The following is an 18,671-nucleotide window of genomic DNA, read 5'->3' on the forward strand; positions in this document are numbered from 1 at the left end:
AGCATGTAAGAGTGCCCGTGGGCCGTGGGCAGCAGCAGCACTTTTGGTGGGACATCCGAAATCTGCGAAGCTGGTCCAGCTTCTCTCTTTCCACAATCCACTCAATCCCAAAACTTACCGCTCTCCTCACCACGCAAGTCTCCCAAGACTGCCATCCCATATCAACTGTGACCTCATCGCGTCTCTCCCCGAGCTCTGAAGGGGCTCTCGCAGAGCTAGTCCGCGACATCTACGCTCCCCGTGTAAACGCCGCTATCCAAACCTCCATCGGCAAGGGGCTGATCCTCAAACCAACAACGGAGGCCTTTCTCACAGGAAACCGCACCAACAGCGGGCCCCACTTCATCGCCAACTATGCCACAGATACCGAACTCACAGCTTCCGGCAGCCAGCGCGGCCGCCTCGTCGGCCTCATCAAGAGCTTCAACTGCTGGAACAGCGGCATGCGCCAGGAACCACCGCACAAGCGCGTCGAATACCTCAACGGCCTTGCGCACCTCCAACGCTGCATGCGCGAGCACTCCTGCCGTTACGGCTTCATCATGACGGAGATCGAACTCGTCTGCGTCCGTGCAGGCTACGACGATGTCACCGACACGCCCTACTTCGGCTACCTGCAGGTGGCCCCACCAATAATGACGAACCTCTCGTCGGAGTCTTATTCCCCACCCCCGCAACACCAACCACGACACCACTCCCACTCTCGCTCCCACCGATCCTCCTCCGCCCAATCATCCGACTATTCCCCCACCCCCTCCCGCTCTCCCTCCCCACCTTCCTCCTTCACACCACAATCATCAACCTCAACCCCACTCACCGCAACCCTGGCCCTTTACTACCTGGTTCTCCTCTCCAAGGCCGAGGCCCTCCCCACCCAACCCCGCGACCTCAACGTCAGCGGCCAGGGCACCCTCACGCGCCAACACATCCTGCCGGAAGGGAAAGACAAATGGATCCCCGAGCCGCAGACGGGGGAGAAGCGCGATGCAAAGAGGGTGCGCGGGTGGGTGTGGCCGCAGGATCCGTGGCATAGGCGCGAGGGAGTAGCCTCGGGGAGTCGGGCGAAGGCGCATCAGCAGAATCAGCAGCTAAATGGAAGTGGGAAGGTGGCGGGGAAGGGGAAGAAGTGGCATAAGTAATGTGATGTGATCAATGAGTGACGATGGATGAGGGATGATATTTTCTTAGTTTTTAATTTTTAATTTTTATTTCTACGATGACGATTTTTCTTTTCCTTTTTCTTTTGGTCTTGGAACTTCTTTTTTGGGGGTGTTTTGGACTCTTTTTGGGTACGGGTTGGGGGGTGTTTTCGTTTTAAGTCGATATGAAGGGGGATATCGTTAGATTTGAGATCAGAGTGTTTGTTCTCTTTTTTGCTTCCCTTTTTTCTTCTTTTCTAGGTACATATTTAGGACTCCTTTTTGGCGTGGGTTTGAAGTGGCTTGTGTTATTTTATTTTATTTATTTACTTTATTCTACTCTTGTTTTTGGAATATTTCCTGTTATTTTCTTTTCCTCCCGTATGGAAAATACTCTTTTTATACATTCCTCATACACTTTCAACATCATCACAAGCGAATTGTGTGATGTGTGATATATATATCATTATTTCATTTTGTATGGTAATGCTACCTCTTCTTCCTCTTCTTGTACTATTATTGCATTACTGACGATGTTACTATTACTGTCTCTCTATTTAACTTACATCGCGCACATATTCTTCTAGAAGTTTTGCAAATCTTCAATTCATTAGATCCATACCATTATACCCTACATAGACTCTCAACTTTGTTCTACTGTTCTGTTTCATTACTCTCATCTATACTTCCACATTCCGCATCCATATCTGCGCATAGTGCTGGATTCATAACGCCAAAAGGAGGGTCCTGTTATGTTTTTCCCCATTCTCCAAACTCGGCAGAGCAAGCTTGGAAAAAACGTGGGTTGATCGGTCGATCATCCGCCCATATTTTTAACTTTGCAGCTCCTTTTAGCTCCGGGGAAACCATAGCAAAATGCAAAGCAGATCGTAGTGATAGCTCTCTGCATTATCGATCTCCTTTACGCGCTGTCCACTGCCAAATGCCGCTGATGGTGTTTGTTGGCGTCAATCTGTATGAGCGCTTAGGTCGGGCCGATCAATACGTTTGTGCTATTTATACTCCGTACCTTGGCAGAGGACAACTATCATTGGCTGGATATGTCTTCCAATCACACCACGGCGATTAGTTAGCTGCCTGGCTTACCTCAGCATCTTGACCTGCATCGCATCCAGAAAGAAATTCCAAGGCTGAACTGAACCTCCACATTTCTAACAGGGTGACATCCGTCGATACGATCTCCGCTTAACTCGCTGCTACAGTGGGCAAATAAGAATGGCGGCAATAGTGTTGCTTGCGCTGGCATTAGTTCAACTTCAGGCGGCGCTGATCGCTCCCTCAATCACTTACATCACTTACCCCGCAAACTGAGGGATTGCATGTTTGTGAGAGGGCCATGGCCACAGGTCCCCCATTTCGTTTGAAAATAAAAGAAAAATACTGGTTGCTGCCTTGAGGGTCATTCGCTAACTCCTTCTTCACTCACTGCTCGTTAATCACTCCTCACAGGGGTAACCTCCGCTCAAAAGGTCTTATATTAGTAGTTAGATATCTAGCCTTCCAACCTCGCGCGCCATTTCACTCTTGCCTATAATTCTTCGCCCATCAACCACCTGCCATGGCTACATCCAAAAACCCCACGGCAAGGTCGCCCAAATTCCTAGTAATTGGAGCCGGGTCTCGAGGACACGCCTACGCTCAAGCTGTCACCAACGCAACCAACGGTGTCATCCATGCGGTAGCCGATGTGGTTGCCTTTAAGCGCAGGGAGTTTGGGAAGCGCTATATCTGGGGTAGCGGTTCACCAGTGGAAGGTCAGGAGTTTGCGGACTGGAAAGAATGGCTGCAGTGGGAGAAATCACGGCGGGAGACCGTGTGTAGCGGGGACGGGGAGCAGGCCACGGGTGTGGATGGGGTGTTCATCTGCACCCTGGACGAAATGCATGTGGAGATCCTGCTCGCTATTGCGCCTCTGAACCTGCACATGCTCTGCGAAAAGCCCCTGGCTACATCTCTGCAGGACTGTCTAGCCATCTCCCGCGCACTTAAGGAGAACAAATGTCTCGAGTCTAGAATCTTCTCCATAGGCCATGTCTTACGATATAGCCCACACAACACGATTCTGCGCAAGTTACTGCTGGAAGATAGGGTTGTGGGCGACGTCTTGTCTTTGGAACACACAGAGCCGGTTGGTTGGTATCATTTCTCCCACAGCTTCGTACGGGGGTAGCTGGGCGGCCGCGAAGCCGCCAATGGCGACGGGGAGCTTACTCACAAAAATGTTCCCACGACATCGACTTTATCCTCTGGCTCCTTTGCTACCCACCCCCGGGAGCGACTTATGATTACCCATACCACTCCCCACAATCAATCACTTCCTTGGGCTCTCTCACCCAATTCCGCCAATCGCGCAAACCCGTCGCCGCCGGCAACGCAACAAATTGCCTCTCCTGTCCCGCAGAGAAAGACTGCATCTACAGCGCCCTCAAGATCTACAAAGACCGCTTCCTCTCCAAGGGACGTACTGGCTGGCCCATTAAAATTGTCTGCCCAGATATCGAAGATACGTTCAAGACATATGGCATGGCCGCAGCGGAGTCGTTGCTCCTGAAAACCCTCGCAGAAGACTACGACAAGGCCACGACGCCGGACACTACCGTCGCCGCACGCCCTTGGTTCGGCCGCTGTGTATATGAAGCCGACAACAATGTCCTTGAGGACCAAGTTGTCACCCTTTCCTGGGTCGATGATCCGCTGCCCGAGACCACCGCCAGCAGTACTGGCGGCATGGATATGAATGCACGCCTGCACGGTCGTGGTGCCAAGACCGCTACCCTCCACATGATTTCGACGACAGAATCGCAATGCGAGCGGCGTGGACGCGTCTACGGCACCCTCGGCGAGTTGAGCTATGACGGCAAAACCATAACCAGCTACGATTTCGGCAGCGGGGAGACCACCGTCGTTACAGTCCCTGAGGTGCCTCCTGAGGAGACGGAGGCGCATGGTGGCGGGGATTATGGGCTTACGAGGGCGTTTGTGAAGGCTGTGGAAGCGGTGGACAGTTTGGGGTGGGAGGTCGGGAAGGCGCAGAGGGAGATTATTGGGTGTACGTTTGATGAGGCGTTGAGGAGCCATGCGACTGTGTTTGCGGCGGAGGAGGCGAGGAGGAATGGGAAGGTTGTGGGGTGGAGGGAGTGGTGGGATGCAAAACAGAGGGAGATAGGCATGTAGATGAAAGGGGGGAAATAAGCTGGGGCAAGGAGGAAGCTTTGGTTCTTTATAGGGCCCTCTTTGTTCTGTTCTATGGATCCATTATTACGTATCATCCTCACCTGTGATGTGAGAGCTTAGGGTTAATTCTACATTTTTTCCCAGAGTTTTTCGCTCATAGGCCGGTGCAAAATAGCAAATAATATCTTTCTTCCCTTGTCCTTTCTTCATATCTTCGGGTTTACTTGTACACGTCGGGCTTTTTCCGTTGCTAATTGATGTGGAAAAAATATGAATATCAAGATAGGGCTGCAAAGCGCCCTCTCTTTCGCCCCTTTAAGCAGAAGACAAGTGCGATGTAAACAAAACAAAACAAAACAAAAACAATAGGAAGGAAGTGTGAAAGCAGAGGGCTGCTGACTAGATACAACTAAATTTATTCACTTATTCATTTTTGTCACCTTGTAAAATCGAAGGAAAAACGAAGAACTCAATAAGTACATATACACTTTCGTGGAAACTTTTGCAAAAGCTCATTTTGTCATTTTGTAGTACGAACAATGATAGGTTATATATTAATCACAGCTCCCGCCAGGATCAGGCCAAGCATTGCAAGAGCAAATTCTTGATTCTGAGGCAAGCTCACACTTGCATGACTCAATCTCTCACCCCTGGCCGTCCACTACCCCCCAAGTTTTTTCCTTGCTTAGGTCTTAACATCCGGCTCCTCTCGTCCAATAAATTCCTTCAGCTTCAACAACTGCACCGCCAGCTCAATATTTCCCTTCAAATACTCCTGCGCGTTCTTCCCAAACTCCTTCTCATCCCGCTCGTGGCGTTCGATGTACAACCTAATCGTCGCCCCACTGCTACCCGTCCCCGAAAGCCGTACCACGATACGACTCCCGTCGTCAAACTTGACGTAAATGCCCTGGTTCTTGCTCACAGTGCCGTCTAGATCGGTGTAGGAAAAGTCATCGGCCTCGACGACCTTGCGGCCCGAAACGCTGGAGCCAACGAAAGTATCCTTCTTGGTCGTGATAAGCTCTTTGAGATTGGCGATGACCCTGCTAGCCCCATCGGAATCGACATTTTCATAGTCGTAGCGCGTGAAGAAGGTGCGGCCGTATTCTTTCCAGAAGTCGTACTGGATCGTGGCGATGCTCACGGGCTTTTCTGGGTGGGTTTTGGCGACGCCAGCGATGATGTTGAGCCAGGCGACAATGGCCCAGAGTCCGTCCTTTTCGCGGATATGGTTGCTACCTGTCCCAAAGCTCTCCTCGCCACAGATTGACATTTTCTTCGTGTCGAAGAGGGCGCAGAAGAACTTCCAGCCGGTGGGAACTTCGTAACATTGCAGGTTTTGCGCTTTGGCGACGAGATCGACGGCGCCTGAAGTTGGCATTGAGCGGGCTAGACCATACACACCCTGTTTCCTGAAATAGGGAATCAAATTTGCATGGTGGGCGATGATAGCCAAGCTGTCTCCTGGCGAGACGAAAGTTTTGGCCCCGTATATCATGTTGCGGTCTCCGTCTCCATCACTCGCCGCGCCGAATTGAATGTCATTTTTGTCGACGGTTTCCACCAGGGAATGTGCATATGTCAGATTTGGGTCTGGATGTCCGCCACCAAAGTCTGGAGAGGGAACGCAATTTTGCACACTCGAAGCTGGCAGTCCCAATTCATCTAAGAAAATCGCCTTTCCATACGGCCCAGTAACACCATGCAATGCATCGAAGAGCACTTTGAAATCTGGATGCGTTTTAAACAGAGATTTAATAAGATCAAAATCGAAGATGTCTTTAAGCATATCCACGTAGTCTGTTGTGGAATGGATGATTTCCACCTCCAGAGATCCGTATGTCTTGGTCCCGATCTGCGTGAGATCGATGTCGGGTATTTCAGCGATCTTGTATGATGTGAGACTCTTCGAGGTTTCATATATCTTGTTTGTCACTGACTCGGGAGCCGGAGCACCGTTGGAAAGATTATATTTGATACCGAAATCCGCATTTGGTCCTATTGAACACGCATATTAGACATATGAGGTCTCTTTATACAGTTTGGTGACCCCAGCTAGGTGGACATCATGGAGGATTAGCGACATTTAAACACGTACCGCCTGGGTTATGGCTTGCAGTAAGCAGAATACCCCCTGTGGCCTTTCTCTTTCTAATAACATGGCTAGCAGCTGGTGTGCTCAGGATTCCATTGTGGCCTACCAGCAACTTTTTGACGCCATATGCAGCTCCGATTTTGGCAATCAATTGCACGACTTCCGGGTTGTAGTACCTCCCATCGCCGCCAATTACCAAAAAAGAGCCTTCAGCACCTTCCGGAATGGATAGAAGAATGCTTGTGATAAAGGATTCAGAATAATGTAGCTGCTGGAAGACAGTGACTCTCTTGCGAAGCCCAGACCTAGATATTGGAATATATTAGCGGCCGAGAATGACTACTTGCCTTTTGAGAGGATGTACTGACGTTCCGGCCTTCTGGTCCTGGAATGGAGTAATTGACACGGTTTTGACGCTCATATTGGGTGATTTCGCTGTTCGGGGAGCTGGAAGGGGTGTATGTTTTGGAGACAAACGCGATCACTGTTTCAGCAATGAGATGTGTAAAAGATGGAATAACTAATGGGTGATATATCTCTAACGCAAAGGGTAAACGGCCTGACCCACGGTGTCTGCTGCACCTTTCGCTATTGGATGAACAGGGCTTTGGGCAGTTGAGAGCTTGTTGATGTTTGAGAATGGATTGTTTTGTTACAATTTTTTTTGGCGGGGGGCAGCAAGTTGCGTCATCATGAAACAACAATGCCCCACCATCACCAACAAAGCTGTTACAATGAAATGCCTTGAAATTATTGAAATTATTATATGAATTCAATTGTATTTGGGACACGAAAAGCTGCTCTAATCCCCAGTCGACAGCATAGCCATACTGATATAATAGCCATATTATCTATTGGCCGCCAGCTATTGCCAAACCCTCTCCCCGTGTCTCGTCCGCCTAAAAGCAAAAAGAGACGATTGCTGCAATTGTAGGGACAAATTACAACTACTATATTGAGTCGATAGAGCTTCGTAGCATAAATCCGCAAATAATAAATCCATGAGAAATCCTCGTGTCGATTTCGGAATCTCATCCGTCACCACCTACTACTCCCTCCCAACCCTCGCAGAGTGCATATAAGTTATAAATAAATATGGGGACTCATCACTTCTTCCCAAACAATACCCGTCGATAATACCTCATCTCCTCTATACTTTCCAGAATGTCCTCCCTAGCCAGATGTACACACACCTTCTTGGGAGCGTCTCTTAGCATCATCTCATCCCCCCACCGCATGACCGCCTCTTTAAAACAACTTACATCGAGCAGCCGATAATGTAGCCACTCCAGGATCATTGAATATGGCTTGCAGGCCAAAAACTCCTTGTCCGCATGGACACTATTTCCCGCAAGCAGCCCTGTCCTTTCCCGCGGGACGTGCTTCTTGATATAGGCAAGGAGACCCTCTGCGGCGGCCGTTGGGGTAGTGGTCGACGCGGACACGGCGGCCGTTAGCCCCGATTGACCATGCGTCTTGATGCACCAGTCATTCATGTTATCGAGGACGGACTCGGGGTGGTGGATTACGGCTTCGAAACCGGTGGGTTCGAGAAGGTTGAGATCCGCGTCGGTGATGAAGCAGCATATCTGGAGGATTTTGTCTGTGCGAGGGTTGAGACCTGTCATCTTTTCATCCCCGGGGGGGGGGGGGGGGGAATAGTGGTTAGCTATTAGAAGATCATATCGTTTTTGTTGTTTTGGAAGCTGGGTAGAAATGTACAGCTATGCCATCGATTCGGAGATGGAGCAGCTGTCTGGGGGTCGAACCTCGCAGTCAATCCAGACAAGGGGTGCGGTGGAGCGGGTGAGGGACATGTTGTGCGCATTAGCTGTATTTTTTCGTGAGACTAAAAAGATTTCGATATCTCATTATTTACGAGAAGGAAATTGAGTTGGTAGGTTGGTTTTCGGTTGAAATCTGAAAAACTCTGGAGTCAAGCTATGTAACGGTTCCATATTTAACTACTTTCTAAATACGCGACAACTAGGAGTCAAATAACATTTATTTATTCGTTTTAACATGAACAATTCACATGCCCATGTCACATATAAGAGTACCCGACCATCCCAAAGGTCCACCTTTCCTAGGTACCAACATATAGATTTATTCTCTTCTTATACCTTGCTTGTTTCTTCATTGCCTATGATATGGATAGTGGATACGCCTTGTGATCATGGTCGAACTGTTACGTTCTACAGTCTGTTTGATTATGTGTCCTTTGATGATCCCGCTATGTTCATGTGAGTTCTGCGAGTTCAATTGCGGCCCAGATCGTGACGGAGATGTCGATTTAAAGCCCAATTTCGGGAAATACTTCCTCGCAAAGGGGGGCTCAGTGTCGGAACGGAAGCGCATATAACTAACAGCCAGATTGCATGCGGCGATCATCAATCAGCAAAATGGCCGGATGGAAGGATTTTCCTGTTCTCGTCCACGTCGAAACTTAACGTATCAGTTCCATACAGTTCAATTTGGCAAATACAAGTAGATAGGGATGGGGGAGGCCTATTTTTGACTCTCATGTTATTAAATATCTGGCTAGAGAATAAGTTCCCAGCACAAATTTCTGAGTATCATATTATCACCGTCTGGCTTCCTAGATAAGTCTTCACTCCGCCAAATTCCAAACCAAAACGATATCGTATCGGTCACCCCGCTCACTCATTCAAATTTCCGAAACATCTAAACCAATCCTGCATTCCACAAAAGACGGAAAGAGAGGAGGGGGAAATCAGAAAAGAAAAGAGATGTGCATCCATAGTAACGGAAATCGCACATAAAGTAAAGAAAACAAAAAAGCACTCCACCAAGTCCAAAGAAAATTACCCAACCTCCAACTTCCCCTATAGATCCTCCTCCAGCTCCCCGTGTCCGGTTTGTGGCGGCTTCTGTTCGATATTCAGATTGCTTCTGGGTGTCATGCTAGAACCCAGGCCAGCACTGGTATCAGCACCAGTACCCGTAGCCGTACTGGTCCCTGTACTAGCATAAATATCACTACTGACACCGCTTCCGCCGGAAATAGTGTCTGAAATTGAACCTGACCCCATAATCTCTTGGATATTGGTGGCTAACCCCGACCCATCCAGCCGTTTAATGTTAAAAACATTGTCGTCAGCGCCCAACACGCTAGCCCGATGCTTCTTCATAGGACTGCCCATGAACTCCGCTTCGCTCTCCAGCACGGAGCTTTGGCTGCTCATTTGGGTTTGTGGTGGTTCTCGAGATGAAGAACCACCGGCGATCCCCTGATGCGGAGGGGTGGTAGCGGTTATTACGGCAGTCGTGCTAGTTGATGTCATCGTCGCTGTTGTGGTAATGGTAGCGGTGGTGGCAGTGGTGGTGGTGGCTGGTGGAGTGGATATTGATGCTGGCGTGTTTGATTTGGAAGTTCTCGAGGTCGCGTTTCCAGCTTGCGTAATGGGTTCGGCAGAGTGTTGTCGTTTTAACTGGTAGTAGAGATGTGGGTGGTAAGCATGATATCTTGCATAATATTGTATATATCATAAACTAAAGCCCAGGTATTCCTAAAGGAACGGGCCAATACAATATTGGCATAACAAGTAAATACGAGTATGAGTAAGCTCACCTTTATTTGCCTCACTCCCTCCGCAAGCTCGCCCTGTCGCCGAATATCATCCGCTGAAAGTAGTGAAGGACTAACGTCCTTATCTCCTTCCTCCTCAGCTTTGTGCAGTATAGACGACGGTCCATTATCGTCATCATCATAATCGCTGTCGTCCATGCCACTTTCACTACCTCTCCTAGGCTTCTTTCTCGACTTCCCTGGCCCGTGATCAATATTATTATGATCCCTAAACTTCACGAGACCCGTAACATCACTAGATTTGAGCGCTGCGAGGCTCGCAAGGTCGGTTTGCAATGAAATACGCTTTGCAGATGAGGCTTTGTTAGTCCCATCCCGCGATTTGGTATCGAGAATGCCCATCTTTTGCAATTGGCCTTTAGAAAGAGAATTTCACGTTAGCCATACTTAAGAATCATTAAAAGTATACCTAGAGCAAAAGGACATAGATAAATAAATGAAGTCCAAAAACTTACGCTCTCCTCGATACATAAACGTAAATATTGCATACGGCCTGTCTGGTCCATCAATTCCTGTAACAGTCTGTGTGCTGATGGTTTTGGGATCTAAGGACTTCGGCTTCGCAAAACTGATAGTATGATCGACGTCCCTATCATCACCGCCTTTCCCGTTCAAGCCTTGCGCTTGATTTTCGTCATCGTCATCCTGGGCATCGAACTGAGGCGAATATTCACCCCGCTTGACTTCTCCGGACGCCAACACCCTGAACAGGGCTACTTTAATCTGGCCCGCTGCTTCTGGTATGGGATCGTCATCCTCAGACTCAGAGGAATACTCAACATCTGACAAATTCTCAAGAGGGGACTGTGCATCATCCCCGTAGCGCAACACACTCTGTCCAGATCTGGATTTTCTCTCATCCATATCCATCATCATCGTTTCTCCAGAGCCAGCTTGATCCCCTTTCTCCCGGAGTTGTCGGCTGGCCAACTCTCGTTTCTTACGCCTCCGTTCCATCTTCTGTCTCCTCCTCTCAATCTTCGCTGCGGTATCCCTCTCCTTCCCTTCCAAATCTAACCCATTCAGCCATCTCTCCAGCCCAACCTCCTGAAACAGAAACTCCCGCTCCGCAAGCCCACCACCCTTCGACTCCGGAATACTAACCCATCTCGAGTTCACCCATGTCTCCTCCCCACGCCGCAATAGCGTAGCCACCTCTTCCTTCTGCCGGCCGTCAAAGTATATATACGCCGCAATAGTTTCGTTCGGAGAAGTAGTCAATGGCTGATACGGCCCGATGGAGTTTGTGGCCCGGGGGAAACTGCCCACAACTTTTGCTTTTGGGTGCGGGTTTTCAGGAGTGGGTTTTGGGGTGGAGTATGGCACGCTCTGGCCAGGGGTGAGTAGGGTGATGGAGATGGCGAATGTGGATTGCTCGGATTTACCTGTTGCGGGATCTGGGACTTTCGCTGGCGGCACGGGGATATAGCAGGCGATTCGAGAGGCGCGGGATTGCCGTTGGACAGAGTACTCCGGCAGGGGCCCGTTGGGCGTGTGAATGCTAACCGCGAGGCCCTTGAAGCACGGCATGATTTGTGGCTTGGAGCTATGGATGAGATAGATTTATGTATGTATAAATGGATGTATGTATGCCTGCATGTATGTGTATGTGCGTGAGGTTTCCAAGATAGAGGAGCGAAGTGCTGGTGGTGGGGGGTTGGAATTTGAGGCGGTGAGATAGATGGGTTCGGAAAAGAAAAGTGAAGCCGTCGGAACTGGGACAGACTTGATAACGGGTTGATCCCGCAGATATATATGTCAGACTGTGAGGAACCGCCTGAACAGTTGATCGTGGGATACTAGCAGCTCCGTCGGCAGGCCATTTAAGATATAGAAGGCTGGTGGGTGGAGGAGGAGGAGGGAAGAAATATCAATGATACTAGTATTTATGCACGAGCTCTCTCTCGGGAATTGGCTAGGCTTTGGAGCAGAAAATCAGTGATATCCGACAATACAATGAAACGGATTTGGGAATCGACAAGGCAATGTAAACAAAGGGGTACAATTATTTTATCCTGGCAATGGGATTCAAGAGACAATGTTCTTTGGGAGAATATCAAGCTCGGGTGCACCCACATAAATAACACACAACTTAAGTACACCGATTAGTTAAGGTTACTCCGCGCTCCACCCTCTCGAACCCAGTTAATTCGCACGGCAGTGTCTTGCGAAGGCAGATGGAAAACGGTTATTCCATGAAGCAGATGGTCTGGATTGCAAAACAGGGCTTAGACAGGTAAGCAAAGCGAATGTTTGGGATCCAGCGGTGGGCCACACACTTGCATGAGGAGGAGGAGGAGTTGTGGATGCTAGCCCTGGAGGGTCGACGTTGGGTCGTGGTGCGGGCCACGTGATGCTGCTCCTTGGAATGACGGCGCCTTCAAATCCTTGCCGGTTTCTTCTCCTTCTCAATCAATGTGACGGCGTATATATTTGAGAGGTATATTCAAAGACAATATCCTTACTTAGACAACTTCAATATTAGAGTCGTGGAAGATTGCTGTTCATGAATGCGTCAATCATATGGGGTGAAAAACCAAGCATATAAGCAAAACCCAGTGGGTCGCCCAGGCACTTGGATGTACTGTACAGCACATACAAGATTCTCAATATCTTGGTTCTGGGATTTTGAAATCCCCCATTTGGACGTAGCTAGGAACGTCGAATGAAGACTGAGTTGCGATGCTACCGGCATCCAGCCCAGCTGAATTCATCCCAAAAACAATAATTTCACGGCTGCATTGCAGGCCATCGTTTCAGACTGATGCTACCTCCATACTGTGGAAGGTGTAAAGCTTGCTTGATTGAAGATTGCTAGCTAAGTGGGAAGTTATATGATGGAAGGATTAATAAGCCAAGACCTGCAGGTCTCACACCCCCACTCATCAGAGTAACTGTACACAATGCTACATACAAAATTTGCCCTTCAAACAAGTATAAATACATAAACAGCTGGAAAAAGTGCAATAATGAAAAAATCAGCAAAGAATTCCACTCATTTTATCCCCTCTATCTTTTCATCTTAATAATCTCCTTTCAATATAACTATATATTTCAACATTTCAAGCAGTTTGATTAACCCATCTGCTGTAAGAGATGGGCTATAAGAGTAATTACAAGAGTAGTGTGAAGTACGCACAAAGGATATTAAAAAGATAGCAATCTCTATTGTTCAAAGTTAATCGCTGATCTCCTAAGATCTACAAATATCAGTGAGCATTATATAGATAATGTTGTCATCACATTACATTCATCATGATTGATTCTGATGTGTTCTGTGCCCTTCTATCGCCACATAGCTATTTCCTAATATAGATACTTTCGTTACGCCTATTACATATATATTGCTTGTATAACCTCTGTTTCAGACTTTGCAATTCAAGTATGATGGAAAAATCAAAAGAGTTTTGAAGAGAGATTTCAAAAGCTTTAAAATTCAGCTTTAAGAAAAATATTGAAGGTATTTAAAATCTTTTCAATTAAAGCCATAGAGATTGAAGCCTCTTTACCACTATCATAAGTGAGATTTAATAAAATCTGTATGAATTATACTCTCAGAATTATGAAGTTATATTTCAATTATTCAATTAAAAAAAGAGTCTCAAATTTTTTTTCAAATGAATCAACTAAAGTAAATCTGAATTGAGAGTCTTATTTTGATTGAAATGAAATAAATTCATCTGATAATTCAACATCTGTATAAAGGAAGAAGATATCATCTCAGTTATTTAGAATTTGCTCTATGATTAAAAACAGTTTCTTTAATTTAAATATGGAGAAAGTGGTCTTTGAAAATCTCTCTTCTTAAAAAAAAGATTTTGTCAGTCTTATTTATTTAAATATTAGTCAACTTTTAAAAGAAGTTCAGATTGAACAACATCTAAATCTTCGAAAATAAATGAGAAACAAAGCAATTCTTATATACACTGATGATTCAAAATGTGAAAAAACAGGCAATCTTGGAGCTGGAATAGCATATTCAGAAAATGATAAAAACTATATTCTTAATTATTGACAAATTGGAAAAGAGTCAGAAGTTTTTAATGCTGAATTATTTGCAATTTCAGAAGCTTTCAAATTGATTGAGATGAAGATTGAATAATGGAAAAGATTTGAGCATATTTGAATATTTTCTGATAGTCAATGTGGCGTTCCGCCCCTAGTCTCCCTTCCGCCCTGCTCCTTCCGCCCATGCATTATTATTCCTCCTATTCTTCCCGTATGCTGCGATCGCTCCTTCCTCTGGATTGGATCGCTGACGGGATGACTACGTATATATATAGGGGCGTTCGCCCACCCTTCTCGATTAGAGAAACTCAGACATGAATTATCCTACCAATTGAACGGCGTACGCCATAGTCAAACTGATCTTAAAAAACTTCAAAGTAATAAAATCAACAGTGAACAGTCAATGCTAGAGCTGATTTTGAAAAATCTTCAAAATATTCAAAGAAAAATCTCATTCAATTGTTCTATTCATCTTCACTGAGTGCCTGCTCACATGAGTATATATGGCAATGAAATGGTTGATAAAGCTGCAAAAAAAACAACTGAATTAAAAGTCTGCTTTTAAAGAATTGTAATATAGACTTTTATTAAAAAAAAATAAGAGAATCATGTTTGCAAAAATGGCAAGATATCTGGTTTTTATAAAAAAAGAGTGTACATTATTCCAGGTTTGAAACTAAGTCAAAATGAAAAGCTTGTTTAATAAAATGTAAAAAGAAACTTTTTACTACAATAATGCAGCTAAAGCTTGAACATGATTATTTTAAATCATATTTAATAAAGATTAGAAATGATTTAAATGATTTATATTCAAATTATCAGTTATATGAAAATTCAAAGCATCTTCTTTTACTTTATACAAAGCATATAGAGTTAAGATTGAAGTTTGAATTGAGACAGTTAAATTTAAAACTTTTATTCAATATAATATAATGCACTCATTTATTATTTCCTTATTATATTATGTTTGCTTATTCTTATCTCTTTCCATTATACTCTCACTACTGCTATTTCTATATGTATATATATACAGATGTATGTATTTTGCACATCTTCTTTCTCTTTCTTTTCCTTCTTAGTGATTAGCTACAATTACACTACTACTATAATTATTATTGCTATTATCTTTCATTATACTATATACTATCTTCTACTATTCACTCTTCACATTGTCATCACCTTTCACAGTTTCTAATTGCTCAATCTTTAAGAGATGATTTATTAAATAATAATCATAACCTCTATCTGCAGCATCCGGGTACAGAGCACCTCCCCAGGCACGGATGGAATCACAGTGCGGATGCTCAAAGCATGCTGGCAGCATGTGTCCCTCTTTATACAGCAGCTATACAACTGCTGCCTCCGGCTCTGCCACTTCCCACGAGCCTGGAAACTGGCAGAGGTGGCAATGATACCCAAGGTGGGTAAGAGGGATAGAAGCTCAGTCCGCTCCTGGAGGCCCATTGCCCTGCTTTCAGTAATCTCCAAAGGGCTGGAACGCATCATTGCAAGGCGACTGGCGTACACGGCACTCATTCACGGCATAGTCAGCCCACAGCATGGAGGGGCGCTGCCCAGACGATCTGCAATGGACCTGGTAGCTGCTTTCACTCATGAGGTGGAGGCAGCCTTCGCACAAAACAAGGAAGTGTCCATGGTCACAATGGATGTGCAGGGTGCCTTTGATGCTGTGCTGCGCAGGCGGCTGCTTCAGCGGATGGCGCAGCAGGGGTGGCCACGCGAGCTGCTGCAGCTCATTGACAGTTTCCTCACTGAACGCAGAGCTCAGGTCCGGCTGGAGGGGACCACCACAGCAGCACATCAGATGCAATGTGGCACGCCACAGGGGTCTCCTTTGTCACCAATACTGTTCCTTCTGTACCTGGCAGAGCTGCTGTGGCAAAACTCGGAGTTGCGCTTTGGCTATGCGGATGATCTGAACATCTGGCGGGCGACCCACTCACTTGACAACAATGCCACCCTTCTCAGACAGGATATACAGAGTATTCTGAGGTGGGGGAAGATAAACAAGGTGGCCTTCGCACCAGAGAAACTTGAGATGATCCATCTTACAAGAAAGCGACACAATGAGGCACCAGCAGTAGTTGTGTCTGAGGACCTCACTGTTCACCCTGTTACTGCCCCAGCTGGACAGGAGCCAGCACTTCGCTGGCTGGGTGTACACTTCGACAGAAGGCTCACCTGGAGACCACATGTCTCCACCCGGGCAAAGAAGGCAAGGGCCGTGGCCCAGCACATCCGGAGTCTGGGAAAGACCAGAGACGGGCCCCCAGCAGACGCTCTGCGGAAGGCGGTCACCACCTGCGTGGTTCCCTCACTGCTCTATGGCACAGAGGCCTGGTACGGCGGCCGCACGCAGCCAGCAAGGCACACGGGCAGGAGTGGGGAGGTTAGCTCCCGCCTGGGATGGCATGTGGGGACAGTTGAGAAGGTGCTTACTATGGCAGCCAGAGGGGTCCTCCCAGTTTTCCGTACAACGCCCATCGCTGCCCTATACCGGGATGCTGGGCTCCCATCAGCAATGGTAGCTCTGGAGGAGGCCAAAATGCGATTCGCGACAAGGCTTCAGGTGGTGGATGAGAAGCACCCACTGGCTTCACGGATAGCACCTCCAATGATCACACGAGGAAGAGGGGCTGGAACCCGGCAGCGCTCAAAGACCAAGATCCAGCGGTTGGGGGCGCTGCTACCTGCAGTCAATAGACCCACACTTGCCATCCCACACTACTCAGAGGGATGCGGGACAGACCCCACAGAGGGTGTAGACAAAAAGAGTGCTGCTCAGGAATTCAAGGAATGGTGGAGAAGTCAACCCTCAACAGATCTATATGTTTTCTCAGATGGATCAGAACGGAGCCTTGACAACAGCAGACAGGTGGGCTATGGCTTCATAGTCTATCAGGGAAATAAACAGCTGGCCAGCTTCTCAGCTGCGCTGAGCCCTATGTCACATGTCTTCGACGCTGAGGCAGTTGGTGCCTGCCGGGCATTAGAGTGCGCCGTGAAGCTCCTACCTTGTGTCACAGAGGACAGCAGCAACCCTCAGATCTGGCTCTGCCTCGACAACACCTCAGTCATCTGGGGCATACGGGGCAGTGCAGCAGCCTCCTCAAACTGGGCCTACAACCGCTGCCATGAGCTCCTCAGACAGCACAATGTCGGCCTGAATGGGCTCCTGGGCATATGGGGATAGAGGGCAATGAGGAAGCAGACCGCTTGGCTAAGCGGGCAGTCTCATCCACTGCAGCCCCAGCCTATGGACTCGAGGCCACACCCACAGTCAGTGGGGTCCGCACAGTGGCCAAGCAGCTCAGCCAAGAGGCAAGGCGAAAGTGGTGGAGTGGAGCCTGTGGCAAGCTCTCTGACTGGTACCGGGGCTGGAGTTTCAGCAGGCCGACTGTGGAATACCAAGTGAAGGCCCCTCCGGAGCTCACCATGCCACGGCATGCCCTTCATCGCTGGCTTGCACTCCGCTCCTCTCATGGGGACTTCTCCTGGTACCACAGGCGTTTCCAGCATGCAGATGCGAGGCTCACCTGTGTCTGTGGACACAACAAGAGCCCAGAACATTTGATGCTCTGTCGACACTCACAGAGGCACCTTCTTCACTGGCCCAAGAGGCCAGCAGCACGGCCACACAACCGGGCGACAGCTGTTGCCTATCTAGGGTCTCTGACCCCTACAGACTTTGTAGAACTGCTGGACTGCACGCAGTTCTACACACAGTACTGCACAAGGTAACGCAGCCGGCTGGCTGCACACCATCTGACAACCCCCGCAGCAGTTCCACGAGGCCGGCCTGCTGAGTACACCCACGGTAGCTAGTGCAACTGCCAGGGACAACACAGTCTATGCAGACAGTACAGATAGCACAACTTGGCTCATCTGTTTTGATTAGCTGTGGTGTAATCAGTACAGTCTACGTGTCTGACTCAGCTGATATGGTTTTGACTGCCGGCATTGTATCTACGCGTACTCTGCTTTGTTTTCCTCTCGTCTGCCCTTGTCTCTATCGGCTCAAATGCTTCTTCTTCCTTCTTTTCTTTGCTCTCTCTGTCATTCTCTGCTCTTTTCCTGTCACAACCTTCTTCAGTGCTCTCTCCTCTCTTTTCCCCCGGGTCTGTGCCAGGTCACGTGACTACAAGGTGTTGCAGATGACACAGTCTTTCCTTCACCTCTCTCTTTTATTCTTTTCATTTCAGAACACACACTTTCCCTCTCTTTCTTTCATTATTTATCTTGTCTGTCTTTCTTCTGATGTTAGAAGCACAGACAGCTTTCTGATCAACTGAGAGAGGTATCCCTCTCTGCTCACTATAAAGCCTTCCAGGCACGGCAGCGGCGGTCCCCTCAGGGAACCACACTATAGCCCCACCATGAATGGCCATACGTCGGGCCAGAAGTGGATGCGCAGCTCAGAAAAATCCTTTGCAATGAGCTGAGTCTTCTCAAGAGTTGCCACCTGGATTCTGTTTTCTCTCTCTCTTTGTGTACATAGAAATCTCTCCAGCGTAGCACGTCTCCATGCCCTTCGGGAGGCTTCTGAAACACGGGCGCTGCCCGTGTTTTCTCCGGGACGTTAAACCTATACATACATACA

General features: G+C 47.7%; 6 protein-coding genes across 6 annotated transcripts; 2 read left to right on the plus strand and 4 right to left on the minus strand.

Annotated features, from left to right (window-relative positions):
• Positions 1–215: 215 nt before the first annotated feature.
• Positions 216–1,073, minus strand: HCAG_08806 (predicted protein; the record flags this gene model as incomplete). Its single annotated transcript, XM_001536434.1, has 2 exons — positions 216–577; positions 818–1,073. The coding sequence occupies 2 exons, from the start codon at positions 1,071–1,073 to the stop codon at positions 216–218; spliced, it is 618 nt and encodes a 205-aa protein (XP_001536484.1).
• Positions 1,074–2,718: 1,645 nt separating this feature from the next.
• HCAG_08807 (conserved hypothetical protein) lies at positions 2,719–4,334 on the plus strand (the record flags this gene model as incomplete). The annotated part of the gene is made up of 2 exons (XM_001536435.1): positions 2,719–3,288; positions 3,315–4,334. 2 exons carry the CDS (start codon positions 2,719–2,721, stop codon positions 4,332–4,334), a joined length of 1,590 nt encoding a protein of 529 aa, XP_001536485.1.
• A 685-nt stretch (positions 4,335–5,019) lies between these two features.
• Positions 5,020–6,853, minus strand: HCAG_08808 (phosphoglucomutase; the record flags this gene model as incomplete). The annotated part of the gene is made up of 3 exons (XM_001536436.1): positions 5,020–6,335; positions 6,436–6,737; positions 6,801–6,853. 3 exons carry the CDS (start codon positions 6,851–6,853, stop codon positions 5,020–5,022), a joined length of 1,671 nt encoding a protein of 556 aa, XP_001536486.1.
• A 685-nt stretch (positions 6,854–7,538) lies between these two features.
• Positions 7,539–8,249, minus strand: HCAG_08809 (conserved hypothetical protein; the record flags this gene model as incomplete). Its single annotated transcript, XM_001536437.1, has 2 exons — positions 7,539–8,060; positions 8,202–8,249. 2 exons carry the CDS (start codon positions 8,247–8,249, stop codon positions 7,539–7,541), a joined length of 570 nt encoding a protein of 189 aa, XP_001536487.1.
• A 1,029-nt stretch (positions 8,250–9,278) lies between these two features.
• HCAG_08810 (conserved hypothetical protein) lies at positions 9,279–11,572 on the minus strand (the record flags this gene model as incomplete). The annotated part of the gene is made up of 3 exons (XM_001536438.1): positions 9,279–9,884; positions 10,025–10,398; positions 10,498–11,572. The coding sequence occupies 3 exons, from the start codon at positions 11,570–11,572 to the stop codon at positions 9,279–9,281; spliced, it is 2,055 nt and encodes a 684-aa protein (XP_001536488.1).
• A 3,789-nt stretch (positions 11,573–15,361) lies between these two features.
• Positions 15,362–16,651, plus strand: HCAG_08811 (conserved hypothetical protein; the record flags this gene model as incomplete). The annotated part of the gene is made up of 3 exons (XM_001536439.1): positions 15,362–15,474; positions 15,563–16,460; positions 16,523–16,651. The coding sequence occupies 3 exons, from the start codon at positions 15,362–15,364 to the stop codon at positions 16,649–16,651; spliced, it is 1,140 nt and encodes a 379-aa protein (XP_001536489.1).
• Between the last annotated feature and the right edge of the window lie 2,020 nt (positions 16,652–18,671).

The sequence above is a fragment of the Histoplasma capsulatum genome, genomic scaffold, assembly GCF_000149585.1.
Source record: "Histoplasma capsulatum NAm1 scaffold_12 genomic scaffold, whole genome shotgun sequence".
NCBI lineage: Eukaryota > Fungi > Ascomycota > Eurotiomycetes > Onygenales > Ajellomycetaceae > Histoplasma > Histoplasma mississippiense.